Source organism: Chrysoperla carnea, chromosome 5 (assembly GCF_905475395.1).
Source record: "Chrysoperla carnea chromosome 5, inChrCarn1.1, whole genome shotgun sequence".
Classification (NCBI taxonomy): domain Eukaryota; kingdom Metazoa; phylum Arthropoda; class Insecta; order Neuroptera; family Chrysopidae; genus Chrysoperla; species Chrysoperla carnea.
Genome location: NC_058341.1, coordinates 32747474 through 32761124, shown reverse-complemented (window position 1 = coordinate 32761124; position 13651 = coordinate 32747474). Strand labels below are relative to the sequence as shown.

At 29.0% G+C, this 13651-nt stretch overlaps 1 protein-coding gene across 2 annotated transcripts in view; it reads left to right on the top strand.

Annotated features, from left to right (window-relative positions):
• Positions 1–13651, top strand: part of LOC123299671 (potassium voltage-gated channel protein Shaw-like) — a 174041-nt gene that overhangs the window by 126559 nt on the left and 33831 nt on the right. For both annotated transcript variants that reach the window (XM_044881964.1, XM_044881963.1), the window contains exon 4: positions 7541–7751. In XM_044881964.1, coding sequence (XP_044737899.1) covers positions 7543–7751 — 209 coding nt within the window. In that variant the 5' untranslated portion in view covers positions 7541–7542. The remainder of the gene's footprint in view (positions 1–7540; positions 7752–13651) is intronic.

Here is a 13651-nt window from a genome sequence, read left to right as displayed (position 1 = left end):
AAATGTGAAGCGAAATCTATATCACAAATTAATGACAAACTGAAATATAAAAACAAATATGTAAAATTTTTGATAACGATATGCTTAAAAAATTTCCATTGTTTTGTTTTCTCAAAAACCAAGTGATATCTCATAAAGCACTATTGTTAGATAATAATATTAGATTTTCAATGCAAGCTATAAATGCAATCCATACAATTATATATGCATCTATACAATTTTATTCATAAATTAGTGTATCGTTTTCATGGAAACGCCTCCAATAAAACTCATGCACGGTGCGAGTACAAAAAACGGTGCTGTAATGGCTGTAAAAGATTCCCAGAAAGAAAGAAAAGCTATTATTTGCGATAAGCCTTGTAATTCGAGTGTAAATAATGTATATCCTTTTTTGGCCCCGTTGTTCAAATTTTATTTGCGAAAGAACTTTAAATTTTGATTTTTTAACTTCGATACGGCCCGGCCCGTATTCATTTTTTTTAAATATTCATAGCTAGTTCTGTTTTTTTTAAAATGAGGAAATTGTTTACAATATGTCTATTTACCTTCATCCGATTATTACAGACTTTTTATTTTTAAACTGAAAATATACAAACAAAAAAGTCAAAATGCGAAGCATATTTAAAAAGGAATGTCAAAAAAAAGAAGATATAATAAAAATAACACAAAAAACGTGAAAAAAATAATAAAGATAAAATGAAACAAGACATTTATCTTAGGCTTATTAAAGTTATGAGTAAAAATAAATGAAAAATATTCTTGTTTACTTCCACAGTGAAATTTATAGGCGAAGAAAGTTAAAAGCACTTTTACCCAATTTAAAAAAATATCCAGCAAAAATATATAACTCATATAGGAAATGCAAGCTTGGCGATGTATATGAGATTGAGCCAGTATTGCATTCTCAAGTCTTGGTTGACCAGCCATTTTTCAATCCTTGGCCAGTGATAGTTGTTGGCTCGTTGGCTAGTTCCATTTACTCAGATATTCTGCCTCATAACTTAACATTGCCAGTCTATACAGAATGTTCGATTTACATCTAGGCATATAAATATCACGAGTATGACAGAGTACACGCGTTATGCAATGCATCTAAGTAAGAAATATCATAGGTGTTATATGAAATTGAAAAATTTACTTATGTCGTGGCTTATCTGTTGTCGTTCATCTATTCAATTAAGAAACTCCCACTCTCCAAGCGTCTTACAACTATCTCAACGCATATCGAAGCTTTCACACATGTATATAATACCTCTCAATTAGATGCATTTCTTAAAGCATGTATTCTGTCATACTCGTGATATTTATATGCCTAGATGTAAATAGAACATTCTGTATACCACTAAAGCCTACTAAAGCCGGAGTACTCGCAAATAAGGCGATCTATTTTTCACAGTGGGTTAAGAATACTGGAAGAAATCGATGAAGAAGCAAAGTATCAGACGAAACTTTATTGTGTACTTTTTGTAAGTAATATATCCCTTTCAGAGCCGCAAGACATAGCTTCCGAAATATAATATCCTCTAAAAAAATTAAAAAATTAATCATATCAAAAAAAAATTTGCATAATCTTTATAGCCAATGAAAAATGTTTGATAAAATGAATAAAAAGCATAATAAATAACAATCATGGAAGTGTAGTAGTGTATTCTACCAAGCCGTTTTATTATTTATTATAGTATTGATTAAAACAGGAAAATTTAAAAGATGAAAAATGATGGTTTTTCATGTCAGTAAATATATTTATTTATATTTTGGATTAACCAAAGAATATAGGATTGAGAAATGATTATAATAAAAATAAATATTTACTGAACTCGTATAAAGCTTCTGCTTCATATAAACAATAGATTGAATATGAGAAAAGAGTTATTTTGATGTTGGTTGAAAAAAAATCCATTTTAAAAATAAAATGAAATCAGAATTAAAAAAAGCTAATCTCAAAGCAAAAGTGAGATTTAAAATTATCGAAAATGGTTTATCTAATTACCTTAGGTGGTTAAGGAAGACGTTTTTAATATAATGACCTCCTTAAATCTACTCGCCAAGATCTCTCCAGTATGTCCTCTCGTACCATTCCTTCATGTTAATAAAATGTCATATTTATAGTTTTTTACCATATTTTCTGATGTGATCTTCCAAAAAAGGCTTCTTTACGTGCTTCCATAATCCAACTAACATGTAAATGGGTCTAGACAAACATGTAGTTGACACTAAACTTTGAAAAGAAAATTTTTTGTGAAAATTTTCTCTTAATATATTCGTATATTTAATCATTGCACTAGCATATTAGTAACGATTATTCTTGATCATATAAGAAATTTCCTTGGTCAAAAGTTCGCCGGAATGATCTCTTTTTAATCTGCCAAATGTTTACCAATATTCAATTCCACTGCCAGATTACCGGGGAATTAAACCAAAAATTGAAGCAATTTTATGTTAATTCATACCATTACATAAAGTCAACACTTGTATGTACTTTCTTTTTTGTTAATCCTTTTGATTCTCCACAAAAATTGTTTCGATAATGGAATAAAAATTGGAGCACGTTATTCTCAATTTATTGAAAACTTATTATTTTAGGATACCGGGTATATAAAATTTACATTTATTTATGCAATAAATTTGTGAAAGGTAAAACCTAAAATAACAACATACACACATATATAGTAAATTTTATATACAGTACCATAATTTAGTTTTATTATCCTTGGTTTTAGATAAAAATCAAGAACTCTACTCTCTCTCAATTTTGTTTATTTCCTGAACCCTTGCATAATATAATCCACATAGGGGGTATAAACTTTAAATTTAGTAAGGTTATATTATGAAGACTACATATGCAAATTACGTTCTTCAATTGCTTAGATAGAATTTATTTGTCCAGCAGATATTAAATCATCTCAGTAATATTCTACAAAGGCATTTCGTCCACTAAAGCAGCGCGACTAACTAAGGTTATAGCTACTTAATTGTAGTAAAAATGAAAGCAGATATACAAAGGACAAGAAATTTTCTAGACAAGAGCCGATGAACTTGTTCGAAAACTTATGTGCCTGATTTTTTTTCGAAAATATCGAATTCCAAAACTAAAACTATATTTTAATCTAATTTCTATCCTTCTACTTAAGGTCATAAAGTTTTCAAATTACTCTGTATAAAAAGCAGAAAACACAAGCAGTGTACCTATCTCAAAAACAAATCTAGCTCTAAAAACTCAATGATGCTAATTCAATTTATATTCGTATCCCAAAAGTGAAATTCGTTTCTAGTTGTAAAAATTTAACTATAGATTTACAGTCAGGTGTATGTTTTATGATGTCATAATTTGAAAATAAAAAGTTACTGCATTTGAGTTTTTTGTGGTTAGGTATATTTTCATATTTTAATTTATTTTATGCAATGTATTCGGCATTATATAAAACGGGTAGAATGCAAAGATATTTAACAAAAAAAACTGAAACTATTTGGCAAATAGATTGGTAAACTAGACGAATGTAGTGCTGGGAAGAAAGAAAGATATGAATTTGTATATTTAAATGTAAAAATATTTTACGTCTTGGCTGTTTTAAATGTTGGAAATTTTCTTTAAAAACTATCGTTATATATACATACATATAAAAAACTAATCATAGAGTTCAATTAAAACTCATACTTCAGTCTTTTCTCTGTCGTTTAATTTCCTGTTTTTACATCAAGATTATTTTTGTCTATTTCTAAATAGATATTATTATCTATCATTAGTAGAAGAAAAAATTGAAGAAAATATTCCTTTCACAGAAATTCGAGATATAGTTACGGTGACGTCTAATAAGAATGGTATAATAGGCTATTTGCTGTAATTTGATCAAAAATTATGGGGTATTTATTAGAAACACCACGAAAAAATTGAAATTTTCTAGCTGTTTTCACATGACTGAAAACGGTTTGGAATGGCTGTCGCTGTGACGAACTATCAAAATTATTAAGTATTAGAGTTGTTGAAGGAAAGTTAAGTCAATACAATTTTTTTCAGTCATATACAGCCAGATCATAAGTTAGCGATTGGCTATAGCTTCTCATATCATAGATACCAAACACAAATGGCTAAGGGCGACATTTTCCTTTTGTACTTATAAAGAAAAACTATAGTAAATAAAAAAACATTGTGTTTATTGCCTGAATATAAGTGCATAAGTGCCAAAATTTATTACAAATACCGTTTTGATTACTCTAGTCTAGATCGATATTTAAAATAAGTAAAAGTTAACACTTTCCACGGGTTTCAAGAAACCGGTCAAATAACTTAATGAAAGTACTATTTTTGTTACGATTGCTTTTGTTTAGATAAGGTTACATTTGTGTAGGTTCACTCTGTGTCACACACTTTTCATTTTCGAAAAAATTTAACATAAATTTTAGATATCATTTATCATGAAAATGAAAAGTCTCTTACCACATTTGTACATTAATGTTAGTTCTGTGAAAGGAATCTTAATATTTATTTAACAAATTTTAAGCTTCTTTATTGTATATCTGAAAAAGGAAAGGTCCATCTTCGACCATATACTTAAATGAACTGTTTTCTTTATACAAATAATCTTTAATGCAATATTAATGATAAACTTGTAGTGATAGGGAGTTAATTGTTGAAGTACCATGCATAGACATTGTTGATTACTCCATCACATTACACATACATAACTGATATTCCCATAAAATACATTCTATACTATATTCTATATTTGCACCCTCACGGGTAAACAGTGATGTTTACGAAAAAATGTTTCAAACAAAAGTTGTTTATTTTTGAATATGGAACATTTGTATTTAAACTATTCTTCTATCTCTAACGGTTTACAAGATCAGTCCTACGGACCCAAGACTCAATTGACTTATGTTGCTCATTTACGAACTCGACCTCACTTTTTACGTCCTGAGTACGCTGTAACAATTTCAGCTTGATATCTTTTTTCGTTTTTGAGTTATCGTGTTCACAGATGGACGGACTGACGGACAACCGGAAATGGACTAATTAGGAAATTTTATTAACACCTATACCAAAATTTTGTGCGTAGCATCAATATTTTTAAGCGTTACAAACTTGGGACTAAACTTAGTATACCTTGCATATTACATATAAGCATGGTATAATTATGTGATACATTTTTTGCACGATAACGTGTAAATGGTATAATCATGTTAGAAAAACTTATTTAAAATTAGTATTCATTTTAAGAAGTTTTTTTTTCTCAATTTTTACAAATACTACTTGGATATAGTTAGATTGGAACATGTAACAGATAGAGAGGTAATAAATATTCTATACAGTATACACTTATCATTAAACAAAAGCACCATACATTTGAACAAATGATTCATTCTTCAAGTTGAATTGTTTTATTTGGATTATATTTACAGTGGCGAAACGATCCCTATGATAATTTCTCGAGAAACACATTAAAAGACTTGGAATATTATATAATTTACATAACGAATTAGATAGCTTTAATTTCAATTTTCATTAGAAAATGACGTTAAATCTTGAATTGTGTATATAACTACCTCAGAAAATGATTTTATTGGAAACACAAAAATTGTCATTGTTTTCCCTATTTTATGAAATTCTTATATCAAGATCAAACTTTTACATTGTTTCGAATTAGATATTGGATATCGGACCGATTCTTCGGCTATCAGCTCCACTCTACCCTAATTAAATGAGGGAAATACTTTCCACATACAAATTTTAATTACATAAATAATCATTTATGGTATTTTTTACTATTACCTTATTTTTATAGTTTATTATCTTCATTCCGTCATAAGAATCGAATTAAAAATACCTTGAAATTTTCATAAAACCCACGAAAAATATATTTTTCATTTTCAGTTTCCCAGTACTATCACCACCAATTTGATCGTGAAAGTTCTAGTTTGTATGTATTATGTAAGACGGAATTGTCCGGGTATGTTTTGTGTACAGATGGGGATGAACTATTTTTTTAAACTCTAAAGAATTGTTTCTTTCTTCTAAGGAATTTAAAGCTCTGCTATCTTAATATGGTTTTGGTTTTGAGCGCCTTAATGGATGTACTATTAAAGAAAACAACAAAAAAACAATATATCGTTTCCATTTCCTACAAGAAAGTCCCTTACTCTCATCAAAACTTTCTGAACTCTCATCAGAACTTTCTGAACTCTCATCAGAGCTCCGCTATCTCTCCAATTGTCCTTGATAACTGTCATCGAAAATTTGCATTGTGTAACCGGAAATATTTTTTAAAACTATCAATAACTCTCCCTTTTTTGCTAAAGAATTCCGAACACTATCAGAATTCCACTAGCTGACAGGTAGTGTTAACGTAACGTTAAATTAGCTCCGCCAATTTTAATGCCGATTTTCGGTGCCTTAATGGGGTCAACTGTTTTTCAGACTATTAACATCTCTTCCTATTCTTCTAAAGAATTAAAAACTCGGCAAATCTGTCATGCTATCTTAACAAGGTAGTACTAACGTAACGTGAAGTTAGCACCGCTAAAATTTTAAAGTTGAATTTCGGTGCCTTAATGGGATTTACTATTTTTAAGAAATATCAAGAACTCTTCTTTTTCTGCTAAGAAACTCTGCAGTCTCATCGGAACTTAATATAACTTTTCATGGCAGTGCTAACTTCACAATAAGATGTAGAAGTATGTTGAAATAAATTACAGTAACCGTATGATCTTGAACATAGAAACTGTATGTAACACACATTTCCAATAAAGGCGTTATAGATTGAAAACCCATAACTTAAATTTATTTTCATTATATTATGTATCAAAAATACTGGTCACATAAAAGTATCAAACAACATAAAAAAAGGGTAAAATTCTCGGATACAAATATACAAATGACGACACTGATCTAGAACAATAACGAAAACAACACTTCCTCCCTTCTATTCTATTATTTATTTCCTACATTCAACCTTTTAACTTGTTTACACAAAACAAAGAAAAAAAAAGGTATTTCTTATTTATTTTGACAATACACAAAAAAGTTTTTATTTGTCTAAAGTGTACGAGTTAGTTCTAGCTCTTGTAGGTAAGAGGTAGGCATGTCTGCTTTATTGCACGAATTTCCACGTAATTGAATTGAACGGTTTTTGTAAAAAATGAAAAACTTTAATATCTTTATTCAATATTCTTCTCTGAAATTCTTAGCAATTTATATACGGAAAATATAATTTGTTTTTCGGTTTTGGATACAAATCAATAATATTCACCTATAAGGTTCTTTCACCTAGTTATAAGCTTATTACAGTGGTCTGAAGGCCGGAACAAACTCTAAACCTTTCGATTCACAATGTCTTTCTAGTTTCTATACAAAATAACTAGAACATTCGAAACTCCATAGATTTTGCTTTCTGCTTGGACATTTTAATATATGAATATTTATACAAACATTAAAAAGTCTAAAATATTTGAGACTAGTCTACGAATCTACGAAAAAAACAAAATCAGGAGCGAGGAACATTATTATATTATATATTCAAATTTTGTATTTTTTATCTTTCAGAGATGAATCTTATAAATATGGATGCAGAAAACCGGGTGGTTTTGAACGTGGGTGGGATTCGACATGAAACGTATAAGGCAACATTGAAGAAAATACCAGCAACTAGATTGTCACGTTTAACTGAAGCATTAGCAAATTATGATCCAATATTAAATGAATATTTTTTTGATCGACATCCAGGCGTTTTTGCTCAGGTCTTAAATTACTATAGGTAAGTCAATTTTTTCATCATTAATGTTTTCTTCATACAGCTTGTTTGAAAGTTTTTATATCCTTGTCCCCTAAATATGTATAATCCGATATTATCAGCATTTTACTGTACCAATTCTTTCAAGCCTTCTGGATTTATACCTCATTCCAGCAAATCATTTGCTGAATTTGCTCCTCACTTGGATTCTTTTAAGTAAGATTACAGACAGATTCGTGAAAGTAGTGCAAATTTCAATAGGAGACACGATATAAATTTCTCATCTGTCGAACTGAGAGTTGCAAGTTCAGGTGGCGAAAATAAATTCAGATGACAATGGTGATATTTTAATTTTATCCTGTCCAGACAAAATTGATTAGAAAAAGAAAGGATATTTTGGACAAGGTCTTTTATGCAAGGATATACAATTCGTAATGTTTATGTCAAAAGTATGTAGTTTAAACGCCAGGATACACCACATTCATTAGAGTGATTTCTCCCCATAGTTTTTTTTCTGTATGTTTTATAACTCTTTTAGCAACAAAAAGCCTATCCGTTCTACCACAACTCAACAAAACTAAACACAATTTAAAAAAAATAATAAATCATGCTTTATGAAAAACGAATCACGTTGTGATTTATGAAAACAACTATGGTTAGAACATAGTAAAATTAAATTTCACATATTATACAGTTCACTTATTTATCGTCCGTCCCTTTGCTGTGAATTTAACATCAGTGGGCTCGTTAGTATAAGAATGCATCACAGGGCCTAAGACTTTATATTTTGAATTATTTTGTTTACATTTAAATAAAATAAAAGGAATACGATAACAATTTATATCTATTTACATAAATATTTGAGGATGTTTATTTACACTTTGGTTTTGTGTATCATAGTGGTATTTTACATTTACGCCAACGTGTAAGTATCACAAAACAACATTTACATTTCAGTTTAACATTTCCGTGATAGAATAGAATAGAATGGATACATAAATTGAGGAGATCAAATATTGTCGGGATTTATTTATATTTATCTGCGTTTAAAAAAAAGGCTAGAAAAGAAGTTCTTGTAATCGTGTCAAGTTGGATGGCAAGCAATTGATTTGTTATAAATGTTTTCATTTGAATCACACCCAATAATGAAAGGCGGTGGAATCGGTACCGGAAAACAATTTATATCTGGATATCATCCCAGATTACTGTCCAAAATTTCTTTCTAGTCCACTCACCAGAGTCAAAAAAGGGATCAACGTGGGAATCTACGTAATAAGCTAAATATTTGTACAAAAACTTTCATTTTGATAGTGCCAATGTTGTCCCAAAAGGCACATATAACTTCGTGTTCGTATCAGTGTCCTTAGATATTCAAGATCAGTGATCGCACAGATCAGTTTGAGAATATCTCGTTCCCTTTGCTTTGAAGCGTATTTACATCTATTATAAAAGTTATAGAGTATAAAATTCTCTACAATTTTTGTCATAAAACTCTATAATTTCTCTACATTTTTGTCAGAATTTTATCTTCTGCAACTTTTATAGTAAACGTAAATATAATTTAAGCCAAAGAAAATAAATATTCAGCTTATTCCGTGAGATTCCGAGGTGAAACCCTGAGATGATGGGAGCCCGAGATCGAATTTATAACTACCCGATTTTTTTTTCAAACTATAAAAGATACCAGGTCACAAACGCCTTATTCTTGATATATTCTGGATATTTTCATACTAATCCCATGCAATAATATTAAAAGTGTGAGTGAGGATAAAAAGGAACACTTTTTTAAATAATTAGACCGTTACGGGAAAGGAATATTATCATATCCTTAGAAATTTTGTATTCCTCTACGCCTTAAAGTTTCAAAGAAAATCGTTCATGATTTCTTTTATTTTCGAGATTGTCATCAATTTTTTCCATAATTATAAAATATTTGGTCGAAATTCAAATTTTTCTGAAAAAGAATCATGGAAACTGAGAATATAAGCTCTTGTAGAATCATCAAAAACTGCGTGGATTTATTTACTTTTATTCTTTTTTATATTTAGTTTTTGATTTAAAACAATAAATAACAATAATCTTTATTACATAACGTAACGTAATTAATGCGATTAATAATATTGTGAAAATAAATGCAAATATATCAAGGAGTAAAAACTTATACCATGGTAAATCTGCGGCTGGTGTTCGTAAATGTTTAGCACCACCATGTCTAATTACATATTCAATCCACCACATGGCACGATCTAATGGTTTTGTTTCTTGATCCCATATTATTGTTGATAATGTCGAAATTTTATTTTTATAGCTACAAATAAAAAATTATTAATATCTTAGTAATACTAAATTGCAGTCTAGGATATTTGAGAACAACATTTCAAGTTACTACTTCTTAATTTATATGGACTGGAAGATGTTATACAGAGTAATGTTCAGAGTAAAAATATGTTTTCATTGTAAAGATTTTTCTAGATTTCATTAGATGACTTCTTCCTTGTTTTTGTCTGCTAAAATACTGACAGGCATGAATAAGCTGACATACATTGCAAGAAGTTTCAATAATTCACGTTAATCGATTGTAGAAAAAATTTAGTTTCTTATTGCACAGAAGAGTAAACGTAGATGATAGCCACTAAATAAATTAATTGATTAATAAAATCTTGCAAGAGCCTGTGCAAGTGACAAATTTATTATATTTCATAAGTTTTATCATCATTTTATTGGCTATATTTTGGCAGTAGATCAATCTCTTAAGGCCGTAACGCCAAAATCGATTAAGTACACATGTTTCTTTCTTTCCATAATTATAAATAATATTTCCAGCAGTTAGTTTTATAACTGGGTTTTTATACTCTTGCAGATCTTAGGTTCATATTATTTATCGTGAGCTCATAAATAATTTCATGGAATATATGATGAACTGTCAAAATCATTTATTTTTAGAATGAATTTTGTAGACATACTTTTAGTGACACTTACCTAGATAAACTTGCAACCTCGTTTATTGAATTCACTAAGGATTCTAAAGTCAATTCATCAAATCGTACTTCTTTTCCAATTCCTAACGAGACAATTCGTTGAACATTGAATTGCTGATCTGCTCCAAATGGTATTCCTATCATTGGTACTGCACTTCGTATTGCTTCTTCCAAAGATTGTAAGCCGCCTTGTGTAACAAAAGCTTTCACATTGGGATGATCTGAAATTTGTTTTGTGTTATATTTTAATATTTTGAAGTTTGTATTTGAAAGATTTTCTTACCTAAAACATCTTGTTGTGGAAGCCATTGTCTTGTGAATACATTTTTAGGTTTATTTGGTAGAGTATCGTTTTCCCATTTCCATAATATGTTGTAGGGTAATTGCTCAAATGCTTTTAAAATATTGTTTCTGATTTGATCTGGTAATGTACCACTTTTGATATTTGAACCTAAACTGAAATATACCACGCCTTGTTTTGAGTCATCTAAAATTTTCTTTAAATCCTAAAAGTAACAATCTTTAGTAAATAAATAAAATTGGTGAAATGAAAAATTAACCACGTTTCGCAAAGCTTTTTCACTTTAAGAATATGTTAAGATATATCATATTCTTTTCTATTTGTTGCGTGTGGAACCGTATTAATTAAGCTTGCAGGAATAATATATCTAATTTTAAATCATTTTATTGTATTATCAATTTGTTATTATTTAAATTATTATTGTTTTTTTCACACAATAGTTCTCTTATTTATGAAATAATATTGCCTATATTAATCAATAAATAAAATAATTTTTTGCAAAACATTAATAATACCTATGATACCTGAAAACTCTTATGTACAATGAAATGAAATGATATTGGGAATATAAATTTATATTTCCTCTGGCAGGACTCAATTTGGTACTTCACAGGATGAATAGAAAAAACAGATCTCTAAAAATTTCTCTGCCCTAAAATTTGTATAGGGAATATTTAGTCGGACTAAAATTTTCCATTTTATTGATGACTAACCTTTTGCCAGATAATAAAAATACCCAAATTTTGCAACTTACTTTTGGTAACGGTTTCCTTTCTCGTAAATGTAACCCTCCAATTTCAATATACGTAGGAACATGTGGTCTTGGTATATGAAATGTTGGATTCGTGTTTACCATCAACAAATCAATTGATTTTTCAATATCCCATGCATTATGATTCGTAATTTTGTCACCAAAATATCTCCGGATTAATTCACTTTGTGTTGGTATAAATGTAAAATGATAATATAATCTGAACTCAATATTAAACCACAAATTATTAAAACGCTCCCAAAATGTTAAATCATAACCACCACGTAAATTAAATCCAACATAATAACTTGGATTAGGTGGATTTCCAATAGCATCCATTCCATTTAATGTTGTATCTAACGATGTCAAACCAATCATTGGACAATTAAATCGTTCTTTAAATGCTAACAATGCTGTGTTAAACATCATTTCGACAATAAGTAAATCAAAATGTTCCTCTGGATTATCAATCATATCCCTCACCTTTGAGTTTCGTAGAACAGCCTCGTTTACGTTGGAAATAATTGGTGTTATATATCGAACTTGATCCATTATGGTTTGTTTCTTGACTTGCGCATCTTTTAAAACTTCTGCAGCATTTAAAGCAGCGTATGCTTCATCATGAATATCAATTTCTGTTAAGTTTGTCAGCTTTGGGTCGTTTATAGGATGAGGTGTAACTGAAATAACTTCATGACCACGCAACGAAATTCCTCGGATTATATGCTGATGGAACATGTGATGACTTAAAGATGGTATTGGCAAAATTATCAAAATTCTTGCACTGGCTACAAAATGTATTAGCAAATATAAAATTGAAAAAAATATTAAAAGTCTCATTGTTCAGAGAAATGATACTAAGTTTATCTTCTATACAAGTTTTTAACGTCTATTCACTTCACTTAAAAATCATCATTACTGATATTTAAAATCATAATATATTAAAAAAATTAAAATTATCTTTTTTTTTTAAAGAGGGGATTATGAAATAGTCGCAGAGATCAAATATTTTTGTAAGTAGCGACCCTGAACACTAACATGATACTTCTAATGAAGGACAAGAGTTAGTAAACAAAGGTGTGTTTTTATACTCACCGCCAAAATATATCATTCTTCCCAATACTATCTAGTTTTTAAAATAATTATTTTTGTTTTAAATAATTTTCACTTGTAAAAAAGTCTATATTTTCAAAAATTATATTTGTTAAAGTTTTTAATTTTGGTATCAGAAAAATTTCATTAATACAATTTCATATTTTAATACGATTTTATATTTTGGGTCTATAGTTTCCGGTCTATTTTTTACTAAATTCATTATTACACTACGATTTCGCCAAGTTAAGTAAGATTAGACGGATGATTAGACGGAAAGTCGCCCTAGCGTGGAATAGAATTAAACCATAAAGTTTTGGGTGTTGTAGCATACCTAAAATCGTGATTACTGGCCAATAAACATATAAGGGTGAACTTTTTCATGACAAGTACTGAACCATGTTTTCTTCTTCCTCGCTAGAATAAATAACAATTGTTAAATTTTTGTTATTTTGTTAGTTAATGAATTTGATAGAGATTATTTATTTGGCCATACGAACAAAAACAACTGTTTTAGCTAAAATGATGGTTGATATTTGTGACATTACGGTATGTTAATTATTAATTGAACAAGGTATAAAAACCCAATTATATGATTTACAAGAATAACATTTTTGTTTCTCCTCTTTGTGAAATGTTGAGAGACGCCGAAGTATATATATTTTTTTAAAGATACATGTCATCGATCTAAAATTAATATTCAATACGCATTAATAATTCATTAAAATTTTATACAAAACTGCGAACGTTTTATTACAGTAGTTATAGTAGTACCTATACAATAATAATAAATAATGGATGT